Source organism: Canis lupus, chromosome 3, assembly GCF_048164855.1.
Source record: "Canis lupus baileyi chromosome 3, mCanLup2.hap1, whole genome shotgun sequence".
NCBI classification, from domain to species: domain Eukaryota; kingdom Metazoa; phylum Chordata; class Mammalia; order Carnivora; family Canidae; genus Canis; species Canis lupus.
The window spans coordinates 75,378,954-75,395,736 of NC_132840.1; the positions used below are offsets into that span (position 1 = coordinate 75,378,954).

The window sequence follows — 16,783 nt, forward strand, 5'->3', positions numbered from 1 at the left end:
GCTAGGACTGCAGAGGAGAGCATTCTCAGGTCCAGACACAGACCTCCTAGCTGGCAGAGACCTGGCAGGCAGCTCTTTCATTCTTCACTTTCCTCCTGCTTATAGGGAGCCAAGGCATGGACAAAGATAAACTAACTGCCCATAACCTCAGACTGCCTTTGTGGCAACACAAGAGACCAGAAAATCTCCCAATCCCCTGTCCAGTCCTCTTCCCAGCCCTCCTCCCCACCCCCAGAGGACTGGATCCAAGTTTCTAGATTTCTGAATCATCAGCTTTCCTATCCTTTCTTTTATTTCCCTGGTTGTTATTTTTCCTCTATTCTTGAAGCTGACAGCACCTTTTTTCCTATTCTCAGTTGAGTGGTTCATAAGAGTATACAGGCTTGCCCACATTTCAAAAGCCCCCGGGTCTGTAATTGACCACCCCCAAGCACCCATACTGCTAACCCTATGACTTTTGACCACACTAGTCGCAGAGTAGCCTCAAACACAGGGGTGGACAAATATGCTGGACGTGGCGGAGGCGGAGGGGGGAGAGAAAGTCCAGCCACATTCACAGAGCCTCTTCCCCATACCTGGGCACGTGCACGTGTGCCTCGGAGTTCACGTGCATCATCTCGTTCCATTCTTACCACCCCCATTTTTATCGATGAAGAAATGGTGGCTAAAGAATGAGACATGGGCTTGCCCAGGATTGTACAGCTTTTAACCAGGAATCAAACTCGGGCCTGAGTCCATTAGATTCTTATCTTGGCTCTGCCATTAACTCCCTGCAGATTAGGGGGCAAGTCGCTCCCCACTGGGACCTTTCTGTTCCTCCCATAAAGGAAGGATTTGGGCTGGATGATCTCTAGGAGCTGAATCTTGCAAACAGGGTACATGTATTGCTTTTCCAAATTCTCTGTCATCACTTGCCACTTCCTGCATTTGCATAAAGGCTTCCTCAGAGCTGAGCCCTCCCTAGTCCCTTCTTTCCAGTTGCCCTCTCCACACCCTCCTCTTGGACATCTCTAGCCTCTTTGCTCCATTTACCCCCAATCCTCCTCCCTGACCTAGCTGGTAGTCCCATACACAACATCTGCGGAGCATGTTTGTGTCAAACCCTAGGCTCAGAAAGATGAAGAAACAGCCCCTGTCCTCAAGGGGCTTTGCTTCTCTCACAGGAATTCATGGCAGAAGGGATGATGGTGCCAACTCGTGTCTAAAAGAGCACACTCAAACACCTAGTGCATTTGGCCTTTCCAACAATTCTGTGCGGTAGATGTCATCATTCCACTTTGAAGATGAGGGATTTGAGGCTGCTTTTCCCAAAATTCCCATGCCTAGCAAATGACAGAATTAAACATAGGTTTTTCCAGTGACTTTCTACCCAAAGATGGTGGTGGGAAGACTGAGGACCAACACAGGAACCAGGGACAGAAGACACAGGAAACAGGCATCAGGAGGGATGCCAAGATTATAGAGGGTGACATTGGCCAAAGGGACTGGGGGGAAGCCAAGCCCCTGAAAGGTGGGTTGGTATAATCCAAGAGGCAGAAGTCCTGTCTGGAGCTGAAACATGCTTGCTGGGGAAGAGTGGGAACTCTAGTGAACCGAGGAAGGTGAAAATCTAGGGAGAGGATTTTCTCCTTCCCTTCTCTTATCCTGGGCCAGCCTTACCGATGCCCCAGTCTTTCCTTCCACCACCACCCAACCCTTTGACGGGGCACTGGGGTGGGGTTGTGAACCCAGATGGTAGTGGAGCAAATTCCTTGGCACCCTTACCCTGCTCAGAGATGTGGGAAGAAAGAATTCTGTGGGGGGAGCCAGGGGAGGACAGAGAGCTAGAGATGGAGGAGGGACTGAGCTTTGTCAGTTGTCCATTCTTGCCGCCCTTCTCCACCATCAGTTGTCCTGTCTGTGAGGTGGAATGACTTAACATCTGCCCCCCCCCTTCCAGAAAGACCGCCAAGGCATCTTAGCTGTTTGGGGATCCTTTTGTACTTTCCCCCGAGAACTTCCAATATGGTTTTGGGAAGGAATGATGTGATCATGCAGAGGAACACAGAGAGGCTAGTGACTCTCATAAGGTCCCACAGGAACAATGAGTAACTGACCCAAGACTAGGAAGTCCTTCTCAACCAACTCCTTGCTCACCATCTCCACCCTACTGAGTCCTGAGGTTTCCATCCTCCTGAAGCTGAGGATAAAGAAATTATGTCTCATCACAACCAAGAAGTGAGGTTCTAGGCAGAAATAGGCAGAAGCCTTTGAGAGATGTGTATGGCTTTCAGACCAAATATTTATGGAATAAAACTATTCTTTCAATGACAGAGAGGACGGCAGACATCTAGGAAGTACTTGGCAGGCAGGGGGTGAAGAAGAGTCTCCCATTGCTAGCCCTTTTTAAATGAGGTACACGTGCACACACACGCCCACCCTTTTCATGATTAAATGACAGAGTGGGTATGAACGTGCTTCACAAAGTGTGCACCACTGTACAAATACAATCCATCATTAGGTGGATAATTATCAGAAACATTCAGGAGACAAGACAAAGCTCTGTCACTGAGCGATGTGGGACAAGTCTACTTGTGCCCTAGACTTGGGTCTCCTCATTGTGATAGGGGGAAGAGGGTTCTAGAAGAGCGAAAGGAAGGGACTGGACTGGTGGTCTCTAGGATTTGCACCGGGTGACTCTGTCCTGCACCTCCAAGTTACCTGCTCTGCCCCTTACTTCTCCTGAAGAGAGAAAGGAAGCCACAGCCCTTCCAAGTGTTCAGGGGGCACTGATATGAATTCTTGGGGAAGTTGGGATTCTTATTATTATTATTATTTTTTTAATGTCAGGATTCTTGTCCATGACTCTCTTCCTTTGGAGACATTTCAAAACGATCCCCAGAAAATGAAGGAACCTCCTGGTCTTAGGGATGTTTCCCTTAAGAAAACCTAACCCCACAATTTCTTTTGGGCACCTATTCTTGTAAGCTACACTCCCCAGTGCCTAGACGTCTTTTCTCATTTCTTGCCTGAGACCCCCATGCTGCAGCCTCAGCCTGTTACCTCTTATTATGGTCTTCTAACCGAGAGTGTTTCCCATTTTTGTGACAGGGAGATTAGAAGGTACTAATGCACTACCCAGGCTTCATCCCATGGCTCTGTGTGCCGGAAACCTCGGGAGAGCGGCCTATGGTGCCAGGAATTGCCTGTCTGCCTCTAGCAATCAGAGCACCCTAGCAAACAAAACAGCTACAGCAACTGCTCTCACCCGTACCAGCCTCACTCACCACTCACAGACTCTTGCTCATCCCTGATTCCCAAACCCAGGCCCCAGGGGCAAACAGGGCAGGATCGTGCTAACTAGATGAGCCATGGGTGACCAGGCCAGTCCTGCCTGGCACTGGCCCTTCTAACTTTTGTAGGTCTCTTGAAGGAAGTGACTCCCCACCACACTTGCCTCCATCTTTGAGGCCCCCCCCCAAGAAGAACATGGACCTCCTTTCTCTTCAGCCTGAAAGGGGACCGAGAGAGGGAGCCCAGTGTGGGGCATCCATGTGCTGTCTTTTACTGTCCGCATGGTCTCATCGGTGGGCATCGCTTAGGGTGCTCCCTCTCAAATAATCTGGGGTGCGGGACCAGTTGTTTCCCTTCCAGTCTGTCACAGACCAGCACGCAGTCCTAACCACGCAGGACTGCAGATCGTACCCACCACACATGCTCCACAGGGCCCAGGCTAGTCTACACCTGCCGTCCACGGGGAGAGCCCACTCATCACATGCTTGGGGCACTATGAACATTTCTAAATTCTCTGTGTTTGTATGATCCGGTCTCAGACTTTAGCAAACAGTTCGCAGGGCAGCCCTGACTGTTGGAGCATACTTTAGGGTGCCCTGCCTTAGAGGAGTTCACACCGTGTGTCAGAACACTGCTGTCCTTTGGCAGGCCATGGGCGATGGATACATCTGACCTTGGGTATATCTTATGATCTTCGCATTCCTCCCCTCACACTGTGGGTATCTTGGGTGTGATGCTGGAGAGATCCAGCAGGAGAGGTAGGTCCCGGGCTGTCCTCTGCTGGCAGGGGTACATGCCCCTCCCCACCCCCCACCCCCACACACACACAGTGGGGGACTCAGACCACTGCCTGTTCCTGGGCCTCAGCCCTTCATTAAAGGATCCGAGATTTACAGCCCACCCCCACCCTCCCAGGTGTGAGTAAACGCTTTTGCTCTCTTGGGTCTACCCTCTTCCTCAAGAAACAATTAGGGCAAAGAACACCTGGTGTGGAAAAGTGCTGACCAAGTGGAAAAAGAATTTAAAGAGAAATGAGCTACCAAATTAGGTTGCGTTTTAGGGGCTTGAAGAGCAGCCCAAGTCCAGGCAACTGAGATGCGGCCCCACCCTGCCCCCTCCCGCCCCCGCCCCCGCCCCCAGCACACAGACAGACCCACTGACGCACTTGCACTCCCAGCATCTCCACCTCCAAGCCCTCCTGTCCATGGGTTGCACCCCCTGGCAGTCTTCCCTTCTGGCAGAGGCTGCTCTCTCAAAGGCAGGTGGGAGATCCTTGGGGGGTGTGAACCCACTGGGGGGCGCCTGGGAGGATCAGCAGCATCTCAGGCCAGCATTTGCTAGGGTGTCCCCTGTATTGAAACCACCTCCCCTGGGAAGGGCTTTGCCTGGGATCACCCATCCTTAGGAAGAATGGCTGAGAGGGAGAGGCGGCTTTGGGAGGAGAAGGAGGGGTAGCAGAACTAAGTGTCCTTAAAAGGGAAATGGCATGAGGTCATCCCAGCTAGGGCCGGTCCACCCTCCCTGGAGTCCAGGGGTCTGGCTGGGCAGGGCAGAGAATGAGCAGAGCCCTCATTTCACTTCTAGGGACCTCAGTCAGTGACATTTCTGTCCCCTCCTGCCGCCTCCGTGAGCTGGTGCTCATTGGGGAGGGGGCACTTCTGGGGTAGCAGGAGGGCCCTGGGAGACCAGGCCTTTGTGCCAAGCCAGGAGCATGGGAAACTGAGCTCCTGGCATCTCCCAAAAAGCACCAGTGCTGTTGACTCAAAAAATAATAGGTGTTAATTTGCATGGCATTTTACATACAGGTTCCATGCTGGGCTTTTCATCTCCTACCTCGTACGGTGGAAGCCCCCTAGATCTCCCCGCTCCGCCACCTCCTTTGGGGGCCTTTCTGTGTCCTCCAGACTCCGGAACTTCCCCACCACCACCACCACCTAGCCCATCCTTGGATTGGCCCAGGCCAGGGAAAACAAAAAAACAAAAAACAAAAGACAGTGGTCAGCCTGGCTTGGGTAGGCTTGGTCCAGATTTGCTGGAGACAAGCCGGCAGGTGGGCTGGCAGGTCTGGACCCCGCAGGGCACCTTGGCTAGGGGTGCCCCGCCTGCCTGCTCTGGGCCGCGGTGAGGCCCCCTGGCAGGGGGCTCGCCCACCCCACCCCCCTACCTGCTCGGGCTGGGAGAGGAACAAAAAAATCTAAGTCAGAGAGCCCAGAGAGGTGCCGAAAGGAGAGGAAACCCAGTGGTTGCTATGACGATGGGGTCTTGGCGCCCGATTTGCATAGGGCGATGATTTCCATACTGCAGGGTGAATTTCCATATCCCTGCCTCAAAGCCTGTTGGGGCGGGGAGGGGGGAGAGGGGAGAGGTCATTTGAAATTCAAATGAGGATGATTAAGGTTTTCTTGAGGAGGGAAGCTCGGACAAAAGGGGGTGAAGCCGGCTGGCACATGTCTGCCCCGGGCTCAAAGTTATCAAAGGGAGGCGGCACCCGGTTGACTCCCTCCCTCCCCGCCTCCACAGGCCAGGGAGAGCTGATGGTGGTCAGGCTGGGCTGGGTGCTGGTGGCCTTTGCCTCCCGGGAGAACCAGCTAGGTCCCCCTCCTGCCTCTGGACTCAGTTTACCCCTGCATGGCCTGAGGACGCTGGCGCTCAGAGCCATCCTCGAGTGTGTTCTAGTTCCAGCCTCAGGCCTCCCTCCCTCCCTCCCTCCCTTCCTCCTTTCCTCCCTTCGGTGACCACAGATGAGTCGCCTCAGTTTTTCTATCCGTGACATTGGAAACACAATCTCTACTTTCTTGTTTGGCTGAGAAGATGCGAGGGCAGACCGATTCCAGCCTCTACCACCAGCCTGTCTCTTAGGCAATCACTTCTCATCCTTGGGCCCGAGTTGGCGCGTTGGACGGCAGGTGTGAACTTGACGGTCTCTAAGATCACTGCTAGCTCTAAGATGCCGTGATGTGAGAGCACTCTGATCCTTCGCACACACCGGTTATTGTTTGTAAGATGCTGATGTGAGCCCCTGCACCCCGGCCCCCCCGCTCACCGAAGTGCAGCCACGAAGAGTACTGCCTGCGTGTGAACCCCAGCTTCTCAGCTTACCAGTTTTATGACCTTGGGCTAGTTTCTTAATGGTTCCCTGCTCAGTTCCCTGGTCTGTAAAATGAGGGTAATAATTGTACCTATCTCATGAGGTTAAACACGCTTACCTCAGTGCCTGCCATGGAGTAATGCTGTTTGCTAGTATTAGGATCAGAAGCCATCAAGTGTCCATGCAAGCGGGTCAGGGATTCAACAGCCAATCCGGGAAGCCTTGATTAGGAATATGGACTGTGTCCTGAGTAGACCTGCCAGTGAATTCATTCACTTTGGCCAACACGCTCTTGTAGCCGCTGGTCTTTGGGAATGGGAAGCATGCTTCAGGGAAGGGCCCCAGGGGCAGCCCCCAAAGCTAAGTGGTCACCCCAACTGACAGCATGCCTGGCTAGAGGGCTCCTTGTTTTGATCCTGACTCCAGCCTGTCTTTACTTCTCAGGAAACAGAGAAATGGCGGGAAGAAGGGGAAGGAGCTGATAGAGGGACCCCCTCCTCTCAGGACCCAGTGCTAAAGGACAGGCCAGGTTCAGTGAGATGAGTTGATGTTGATAGTTCTGGAAAAATCCAAAGGTCCTTTATTTACTTCCTGCAAGTTTCTACAGCAACTGCATAGGAGGCCTTCTTTGGGGATAGCGTGATGTGGTATGGACAGCTTTACCTGGTGGACGGACGTGGGTTTGGGTTTCTGCTCAGTGATCTGTTAAATCAGGAACCTTGGGCAGACCGATGAACCCCTCTGAGCCTCCTTTCCTCACCTGTGAAATGGGGATAATAGGAGCACCTACTCATAGGGTGGTGGTGAGGATTAAATGCTGCTTGTGTATAAAATGTTTACTACAGAGCTTGGTGCGTAGTAAATGCTCAATAAATGTCAGCTACTAATTATTCCTTATTATTTGAAAACAGTGTTCTGCTGCCAAAATGTTTGAAAATTCTCTGATCTAGTCCTATTCTCCCGTTTTATGGTGGGGGAGAGACTAGGGTCAGAGAAGGGGAATGACTTTCCCAAGGTCATAGTGGGGATGTGAGACGGGAGGTTTTTTGAGGAACACTTTCTCCACCCCAGAGGCAGTAGGGGCACTATCCTCTGTCCTTTGTTTTTGCTTCCTTGGATTAAGCCTCTCCCCTCTCCCCGCCACCCTTGTCTCAGAGATAGCAGCTCCTCCAGCCCCAGGAGGGAGGAGGACTTTATACTCTAAGAGTGAAAGAGGAGAGGGGCGCCTGGGCGGCTCAGAGGTTGAGCGGCTGCCTTTGGCTCAGGCCATGACCCCGGGGTCCTGGGATCGAGTCCCACATCAGGCTCCCCGCAGGGAGCCTGCTTCTCCCTCTGCCTGTGTCTCTGCCTCTTTCTCTGTGTCTCTCATGAATAAATAAATAAAATCTTAAAAAAAAGAAAAAAGAAAAAGAAAAAGAAAAGGGTAAAAGAAGAGAGAACGGTGCCGGGGGGATCTGGGCTCAGCAGTCAGCTGTGTGTCCTATCACAGGCCTCACCCTCTGAGCCTCTAGTCACCTGTAAAACAGGAGTCCTATAATTCTGGCCCTTAGACCTCCCAGGCAGGTGGGGATCGCGGAGGAGCTAGGGACGAAGTGCACAGCAGAGGAAGAAACCAGTGCGTGTCACCGTGACCAATGCGTGTTGGCGAGGCCACTGGCCCTAGAGCCAGAGCTATGAGGTCCAAGCTCCTTCTCCCACCCCGCTCTCCGTCACTGGTGCTGGGACCCAGCCTCAGTTTCCTTGTCTGTAGAACAAGTCGTGAGGAAGCAATGAGATGAGAGTCCATGTGTGGGAGCTTTTGGAAGTGTGAGCTGTTCCACGAGCGTGAGATGGCATCTCCCGTCCAAGCTTTCCTCCTCCTACCCGCGCCCTGCGAGCCGCACGCGGACCCCTGCGTGCCCACAGGAGAGCCAGAGCCCAGCCGCGTGGCCCATCGCTTCTCACCCCACTTCACTCTCCTCCGGGAAAAGGGCGAGGATAGAGCCTCCTGGTCTCCCACTGACCTTAAACCTCTTTGAACCTCTTCCCTCCTGAGGCTGGGCCAAGGGCAGAGCGGTGCTGGTCTGGAGTCCGCCTTTAAAGAACACCCACAGGTGTTGTGCAGAGTCAAGTCTGGGCAGCGGAGCTCTGGGGATTAGCTCCTGCAGTGCCGTTTATTGCCTGTATTAACTTCAGCTCATCATTTGTCCTCTCGGGGACTCAGTTTCCTTACCTATAAATGGCAGGGATAGCATTAGAAGTCTCTGGGTCCTCTTGAGCATGGAAAACTGGTAGAAAAATAGCAGGCGAGGGGCTTCTCTGAGATGTGCCTGTTAGGGCAACCAGAACCCTGGCTTCCCCACAGAGTTCTCCCCTTGGAGTTAGACTTTTCTTGGTTCCCAGGCTCAGGAAACTGAGTTGAGACTTTGGTGGGGACCTGGCTCTTCTGGCAGCAGTCCTTGCCACAGGGGCCTGAGCCCCTGGTCTGTTATTCTGGAACTTGGCGCATCTGCCCAGGGGCTCCTTCAGCGTAGCCTCAGAGTGCCAAAGCTGCCCACTTTGGGCCCCCAGGAGATGAGGGGTCACTGCAGGGGAGCCCCAGGGAGCCCCATCTCCAGCTCAGGCTGAGAAGCAATAGGGATTATATGGCCTAAACAATTAGAAGACCGTGTGAGGAGCGTTTCATTTATCAAAGAGCAACAGGACAGATGGAGCTGGAAGGATGTGGGCTTCTCTTCCAGCCACGGGGTGCAGGGGAGCCGCTGGTGTCCACCGGGGCTCAGCCCCAGGCTCTTGATCTGTGGGAAGGGACAGTAGAGCAAGGCTTCAGGATTCAATCTCACAAGCATGTACGTGGAGAAAAGGCAACAGGTGGCTCGCACAGGCCGTGCCACAAGGAATCCCTAAGGATGTTTGCTGTGCCGGGCTTCCTTGGGGTAGAGAGGGAGAAGCTTTAAATCATGAGAATTCCCATCTCACAGATGGTCAGAGGTCAAGGGGACCCGAGAGATGACCCTATCCTGGGGTGGCCAGTGGGTTTCTTCAGGACAGCTCATTGTGACCATCCGTGGTGGTCACAAGCAGGGATGTTAGGACAAGGCGGAGGGTGCAGTGATCCATTAGTGACACCACCCTGGGCATGGCTCGCACCCATGGCCACGTCTGTATTTGCTGTCTACACCTACAGAGGTAAGGTGACTTGACTGAGGCCACCTAGCTAGAGGAGCCCTGGGGGTCAGTCTCCCCTAACCCCTAAGCTGGGCTCTTTCTCCTGTCCAGCCCAGGTCCTGTGTCCCATTCTTCAGGGGTATTCAGGGGTCGTCCGCGGGGGTCCTCCTGGGCATCCCCTTGCCCCCATGAAGGAGGTGGCAGGAATGCAGACAGAAACTTTTTTGTTTTAATATTTAAGGGAAGTTGAAGGCTGCGGAGATTAAGCCACTTGCCCCAAGTCCAGCGTAAAACAGCCTTTGAAGTAACCCTCGAGCTCAGTTTCCCGTGTGTTCTCTGTACAGAACTCTGACCATTAGGCAACACTGCCAGTTCCTTGGAGGAATCTCAAGTAACAAAAAAGGTAGGCCTGGTGTCTGTGGGGTCCTGGAAAAAAAAAACAAAAAACCGCTTTGACTGGTTTAAATGGCCATGCCGGGAAGTCTCCTGGTCTGCTCTGGTGGCCGGCTGCCCAGGAGCATTGCCAAGGGCCTGGTGGCCTTAATCACTGCTCTCCTAGGAAGTGCTAGCCAGCTGCCAAGTGGCCATAAAGTGGCCCTGGAAGCCTTACTGGGCTATACTGGGTGTGGAGCTGGTGAGAAGAGAAGCAGTCCGGAGCTGGGAGAGGTTCGGCCCCACTGCCGAGCACTCTGCATTGTTTACTGGGCAGAAGTGAAAAATCCTGCTTGGACGGTTCTCCATTCTTGTGCTTCCACCTCCCTCACCCAGAGAATTGCTCCCCAGGCAAACTCACATCCCAGTGCTGCCAAAGCTATGCAAATCAGCAGGCTCTGCTGCTCCCAGGTGGGAAAGCACAGGGCTGGTAGGGTTCCTCCTGCCTGGCGTCCGCCCGGGGTCCTGATCGCTTAACCCAGCTGGGACTCAGTCTCCTCACCTGTAAAATGGGGTGAGTAATAATGCTTCATCTTCCCGAAGGCAGGGAACTTGCCCTGATGATCTCCTGAGGTCTCTCTCCCAGGCCCATGAGCCAGGGTTTCAAGCTGTTTGCTTCTCCTCCTCCTTTCTTGAAGCCTCAGGGCCTAGAGATTGCCAGGAGGCCACGAGAACCCAAAGAAGCCCAGAGAGACCCCGGCGGGTGGCCCTTCTGGCTTGATGTAGATCTCACCCACTGGCCCCTAAGACCCCCACGTGGAGGTCCAGGGGGGTCCAGGACTTCCTCCTGGAGCCCTCTCTGCCCTCCCCCCTCCCTTCTGTGTCCTTATCTTTGGTTTGTGTGCAGAACAAACAGGACAGAGGGAAGTGGTGAGAAGAGCTCTTTGGTCCTTCGTGTGCCTCACTCTGCCTCGGCCACAGACAGGGACCAGTTTCTGGGAGTGGGGGAGAAAAAGCCGTGGTGCATTTCGATCAGCTGCATCGGGTGGAAAGACTTCAGAGATGGCAGCAATTTTGGGTTCCCTGCAATCCCCCTCTTGATGCCACCAAATTGTCCCTCGATGCAGAAACCTCTTCTGTAACATCCCTGAAACGAGCCGCCCCTGCCTGAATATTCCTAGCAATGGGGAGCTCTGTCGATGTGAAACTATGGAGTTCCACTGCCAAACAAACCCACTTCTCATAAAATTCTTCCTCCTACTGAGATGAGGCCTGCTTTCCAGCAGCTTCGCCAGTGGCCCTGCTCTGCTCCTTGCTGCTGCAGGCTAAGCCTGGTTCACTTCCATGCCAACATTTGGAGAGGAAGGAAAAGTCCACTGATATTTATTTAAGCACTTACTATGCACCAGGCATTGTGCCAAGTGCTTTCCAATGTTCCCTCATTGAATCGTTTTAATTTTTTTTTTTTTGAGAAGCCTCAAACGTATGGAAAAGATAGAAAACGGTTAATGAACAGCCACATACCCGTCACCTGGATTTAATAACTGTTAACATCTTGCCATATTTGCTTCATCCATTTGTTTCTGAAATCCTTTTTTTTCCCTCCCCTTTGCAACTTTTCCTCGTAGACATTTTCAAACACACATGACCATAGAGATGAATACAAAGAGCCCCCATATACTCATTCCCTACTCAGCAACCATCAAATTTCTGCCCTTCTGGCTGCTGGAATATTTTATTATACATTGTAGACATTAGAACATTTCCATCCTAAATATTGGCAAGGATGCATCTGCAAAACAGAAGGACATCTTCCTTCTTAACTACAATATCATTATTACACTTAAAACGAATTTCTCATTTAATTCTCGTGGCAATGCCACGCAGAAGGTTTTATATAAGGGCAAGTGTCTCTTCTTTAGGTCAAACATCCTTTCCTCATCTGGTGTGACGACTGGGCCTTTTACCCCCTTGGTCTTCATGCTCCACCGCCCAATTCATCAGGGTCCCTTTTTCAAAATGATGCCCTGTGCTGGGCATGATGCTCTCACTCAGGGAGCTGCCCTGATCTGTGTGTCTGGTAATGCACGGGACTGCCTTGGCTTTTTAAGCAGCTACCCCACACATGTGTAGCACGCTTTGGGCTCATGTTGAGCTTTGGCCAGCTCAAAATCTCCTTTTTTTGTCATTTCTTTTCCACGTGGGATACTCTGACGCCAGCCTCCCCCAGCTTCCCCTCCTCACAAGGAACTGCGATGTGTTTATTTCCAAATAATGTCCGCCAACAAACAGAAAGGAGAATTACGTTTTCATTTTTGTTTTTCTTTTTTGGCAGGGGAGGCATATTTGACCTCCTAGGAGTCTCAGCTTCTCTCAAAATGTAAAATACAGAGTACGGACATTTCAGTGGCCAAGTACCTGACACTATGCACGCTTGAATTTTAGTCACTCTAGGTACCAGCTATGATTATTTCTATTCTAGCCTGAAGTTTGTTATTGGTATTGTTGAAAAAGCTTTTTATGAGGCTTCCTATTGTAGCATGTAGTCTTTTTTTTTTTTTTCCAGCTTTACTGGGGTGCAAGTGGTAGATAAAATTGTAAGGTATTTATAGTGTTCATCATAGTGGTTTGATATGTGCATATACTGGGAAATGGTCCCTTCCATCTGGTTGATTATTACATCCATCATTTTCCATGTTTAACTTTTTTTGTATGTGAGAGAACCTTTTAGTTTTCCTCTTAGCAAATTTCAATTTAAAAAAAATATATATATATAGTGCTATCAACTATACTCACCACGCTCTATATATCCTCAGACTTTGTTCATCTTATAGCTGAAAGTTTGTACCCTTTTACCAACCTTTCCCTTTCCCCTAACCCCTTCAGCTTCTGGCAACCACTCTTCTACTCTCTCATGCTCTGTTTCTCGGAGTTTGACTTTTTATTTCTTTTTTAATTTTTTGAGATTCCACATGTAAGTGATACCATTTTGTATTTTTCTGTCTTATTTCACTTAGCCTACCACAAGTCCCTCTGTGTTGTCACAAATGGCAGGGTTTCCTTTTTTCTTGTGGCTGAATAATATTCTAGTATGTATGTGTGTGTTTAAATAAATAACATCTTCCTTATCTATTGATCCATTGATCACTTTAGGTTGATCTCACACTTTAGGTTGGGTCCATAGCTTGGCTATTATGAATAAAGCTCCAGTGAACCTGAGGTGCAGATATCTCCTTCATAGCTTGTTTTCTTTTCTTTTGGAACTCTACCCAGAAGTAGGACTGGTGGGTCATATGTAGCAGATAGTCTTCTGGTTGGGTATCACTTTGTGCAGTTTGACTACTTTAGTGGACTACTCAACATAAAGTAGAAAAGCCGATTTCTGGGCTAGCGTATTTGTTAAAACAGAATTCCCTAATTGGGGAATCTTTACTTCTTTCTGTTTCATTTTTGTTGAGGTAAAAAAAAAAAACCACATAACATAAAAATCAAAAAACATGGAATTTAAACAAAATTTACCATCTTAATCATTTCTAAGGGTACAGTTCAGCCTCCCCTATCGTTTCCATATACAGTTGATTTAGTTTAACCTAAGTGCAGGGCTTTATATTTATTCCTGTTATGTTTTACCTTGTTGGTTTTGGCTTCTATTAGAACATGCCAAAATATTTTCTAATCCTGATTCTATTCTCTAGTTTTCTATATTAATCTCCCTCTCTGTTTTGAATCGCTTCCAAATTCGAGCAGCATCTAGCCTGTTGATTTACCTAAGCTGTTGATCAAAGTTGAATCCTTGGTTTCTCTGTGTCAGCCACTGGATGCAGTGCCCTTTTTTCTTTTTTTAATATGAGCTCTATGCCCATCGTGGGGCTGGATCTTACAACCCCAAGATCAAGAGTCACATGCTCTACCAACTGAGCCAGCCAGGCGTCCCATGCAGTGCCTTTATTGGAAAAACTGTATGAGTACAGGAGTTGAGAAATCAAGCTTTGGTCTTGATTCAAGTTCTCTGAGGCTGTGTATCCTCTGCAAGGTGCTTCCCCTCTCAGTTTGGACTTCAGTATCTTTCTGACTCTTTCTACTATGTATCTGCCTGCTTTATTTTTTTCTGCAAGCGGCTGCCACCTTTCAGAGAGGGAGCCAGGGCTTGGAAATAAGATATGTTCAAGTTTCTGCAGTTGGTGGCACATGACTTTCTCAGGTCAGAATCAAAGATTTATTTTTGGAGCAGTTTCTTAGTAATTTGGATCAAGCACGTGGTCATTCAGCACCTAGTGTGTATTGGACAACTTAAGTCACTTGATGTACAAAGATGAACAAGATATAACAATGCTGGCTGCTAAGAGCTCACGATTTTATGAGAGAAACAGACACATGAACCACTGGGTCTAAAAAATGTGATATGTGCAATAGAGATAAATAAAAATAATAGGTGTGGCGATGCAGAGAAAATCCCTTATTTTGCTTTGGGTGAATTTCATGGAGGAGGTGACATTTGAGTTTGATCTTAGAGGATGAGTGTGTATTTTCTAGAGAGAGAAGGGCACAGCATGCGCAAAGTCCCTAACATACAACCAGGCTCAACCTGGGTAGAGGGGTGGCCCGGGATGTCTGGAGCCCAGCTCTACAACTGAGTAGTGTCTCCTAGCTCACAAGCATGGTCACCAGCTTTCTCTCATTTGAGCTTTACTATATTCCTGGAAAGTGGGTGGAATGGGAGTTATGACCTTATTTTGCCATTGAAGAGTGTGAGGCTCTGGAGCTACCTGCCTTGGCAAAACTCACACAGCTTGGGAGTGATGAAGCCAAGGCTTGACCCTCTATTCGCTCACTTCCGATCCAGGACTGTTTCCAGTAAGCCCTGCTGCTCCTCCACAGAGCACTGCAAAGGGGTAGAAAATAATGATCGTGGGTCACTGTTTCACATAATGTGATAATTGCATCCCCTGCTTTCTTCACGAAAGAGGAGCACCTTCCTCACTGTGTCAAAGATGAATAAGTTGAGTCCCGGGAATGGCTCACCAGTCCTCTCTCAATCAATAGAGCCTTAGCAGTGGAGTCAGAATCAGAACAGAAAATGCTTTGGGGAGCTGAGCCCTTACTAAGCACCCGGCACTGAGCTATATGGCACTCTCTGCTCTGTCGGAGTGTCATGGGACCAGTCTCCCTGAGAGGTCCTGGCCAACCCAGGTACCTCACTCAGCCTGGGATTCAGGGAAGCTTAGGTACAGATACTGAAGCAGGTGAGAATGAATTTGATGAGAAGGAGAATTGTCCTCATCACACTCCGAGAGCAGCAGGTGAATCCTCATGCTAAGAGGCCTCTTGAGAAGGACCATGAAAAAACTTCTAGGCAAGAGAAGTTAATTTTGTTGGCTGGTGAGTTTTAAAATTAATCTCTGAATTTTGCTTGTTCATCTTTTTCATTGTGTGGATCTCATAAACAACATGATAGTGGCACTTACAGAAATCAAAAGCAGAGATCTTTTTAAAATTGTTCACAAAGCCAATGACCTCCTCCAAGCCAAACTGTTCTGGCCCTCTGCTCTTTCTCTCACTGTATTATTACCTTCTTCTGGAAACATCTCCTCTTACCTCCCAGACACCACACTTGCCTGGTCTTCCTCCTACTCAGGTGCCCCCTCTTCCTCAGTCTCCTTTGCTGTCTCCTCCTCCTCATTCCAGCCTTGACTCTTTTTTCTTCTTCATCTGGACTCAGTTTCTTCATAACGTCACTGAGTCCTATGGCTTAAATGCCACCTATGAGCTGATAACTCCCCAGGTTATACAACTGACCTTACACCTCTCCTGAGTCCAAACTCACTTCCCCATCTCTACTGGGATATCTAATTGGCATCTCAAACTTCACACATTCAAAAATAAAGCTTTCCACATTCTACCATTGGCCTGCCTTCCCCCAAGTCACCCCCATTGGTGGTAATGGCACCACTGATGATCCCTTCGAGAAGGGCCAAAGCCTAGAAGTCATTCTTGATTCCTCTCCTCCCTTGCATAGCACCTCCCATCCATCAGCCAGTCCTGTCAGTTATCCCAAATGCGTTCTAAATCCAGGCCTTTCTTGCCACCACCACTGTTACTGTCCCATCCACTCTGCTGCCCTTTCTCTTCTGGGTCACTGCAATACCTCTCAGTTGGTGGTCTTCCCTCCTGCTCTCTAACCACCTACAAGCTCATCCCTGCAGGTTTAAACCCTGAAGTCAGATCGTGTTCCTCCTCTGCTCAAACCCTCTGTCACTTCCATCGTCCTTGGGTGAACGTTGAAGCTTCACTGTGACCTGTCTGCCAGATTCACGTCATCTTACCCCTGCTTACCCTATTCTTCAGCCATACTAGCCTCATTACTATTCCTCAGCATGCAAGCCTGCTCTTGCCTTATGTCTTGATACTTCTGTCTGGAATGATCTTCCTTAGGGGCTTCTGCTGTCTTCTCCAGTATTGTATTCCCAGGGCCTAGAACAGTGCCTGGTACCTAGAGTGTGCTGAGTAAATAAATGTGTGTTGAATGAATGAATTTGCTCTTTTGTCAAGTTTTAAAATTACTCCTTATTGGGCCGACTTGACCATGTCATGGAAGGATTTTTTTTTTTTTTTAAGATAAAGCTCCTCAAAAAATAAAATCTAGAACTATCAGATTATTTAGCAATACTGCTTCTGGGTATCTAGGCAAAGAAAATGAAGACACTAACTCAAAAAGGTATCTGCAGCCCTATGTTCAATGCAGTGTTATTTACAATAGCTAAGACATGGAAACAACCTACATATCCACCGGTGGATGAATAAGTAAAGAAAATATGGTGTATGTATATATATATATGTACACACACACACAGACACAAACAACATGGAACATCATTTAGCCCTGAAAGAGAATGAAATCTTGCC

General features: G+C 49.6%; 1 protein-coding gene across 7 annotated transcripts in view; it reads left to right on the top strand.

The window, feature by feature from the left end:
- POU2F3 (POU class 2 homeobox 3) overlaps positions 1-16,783 on the top strand; it is a 75,394-nt gene that overhangs the window by 9,766 nt on the left and 48,845 nt on the right. For 2 of the 7 annotated variants that reach the window (XM_072822372.1, XM_072822374.1), the window contains exons 1-2: positions 9,454-9,529; positions 9,750-9,911. The exons of 2 other annotated variants lie outside the window; for them this stretch is intronic. Coding sequence is in view for 1 of the 5 variants with exons in the window: in XM_072822369.1 (XP_072678470.1) it covers positions 9,480-9,529; positions 9,853-9,911 (109 nt within the window). In the remaining 4 variants the exon portion in view is untranslated. Of the gene's footprint in view, positions 1-9,453; positions 9,530-9,749; positions 9,912-12,233; positions 12,335-16,783 lie in introns of those variants that run through there. 3 more of the 7 variants (XM_072822369.1, XM_072822373.1, XM_072822375.1) reach the window with 3 other exon arrangements.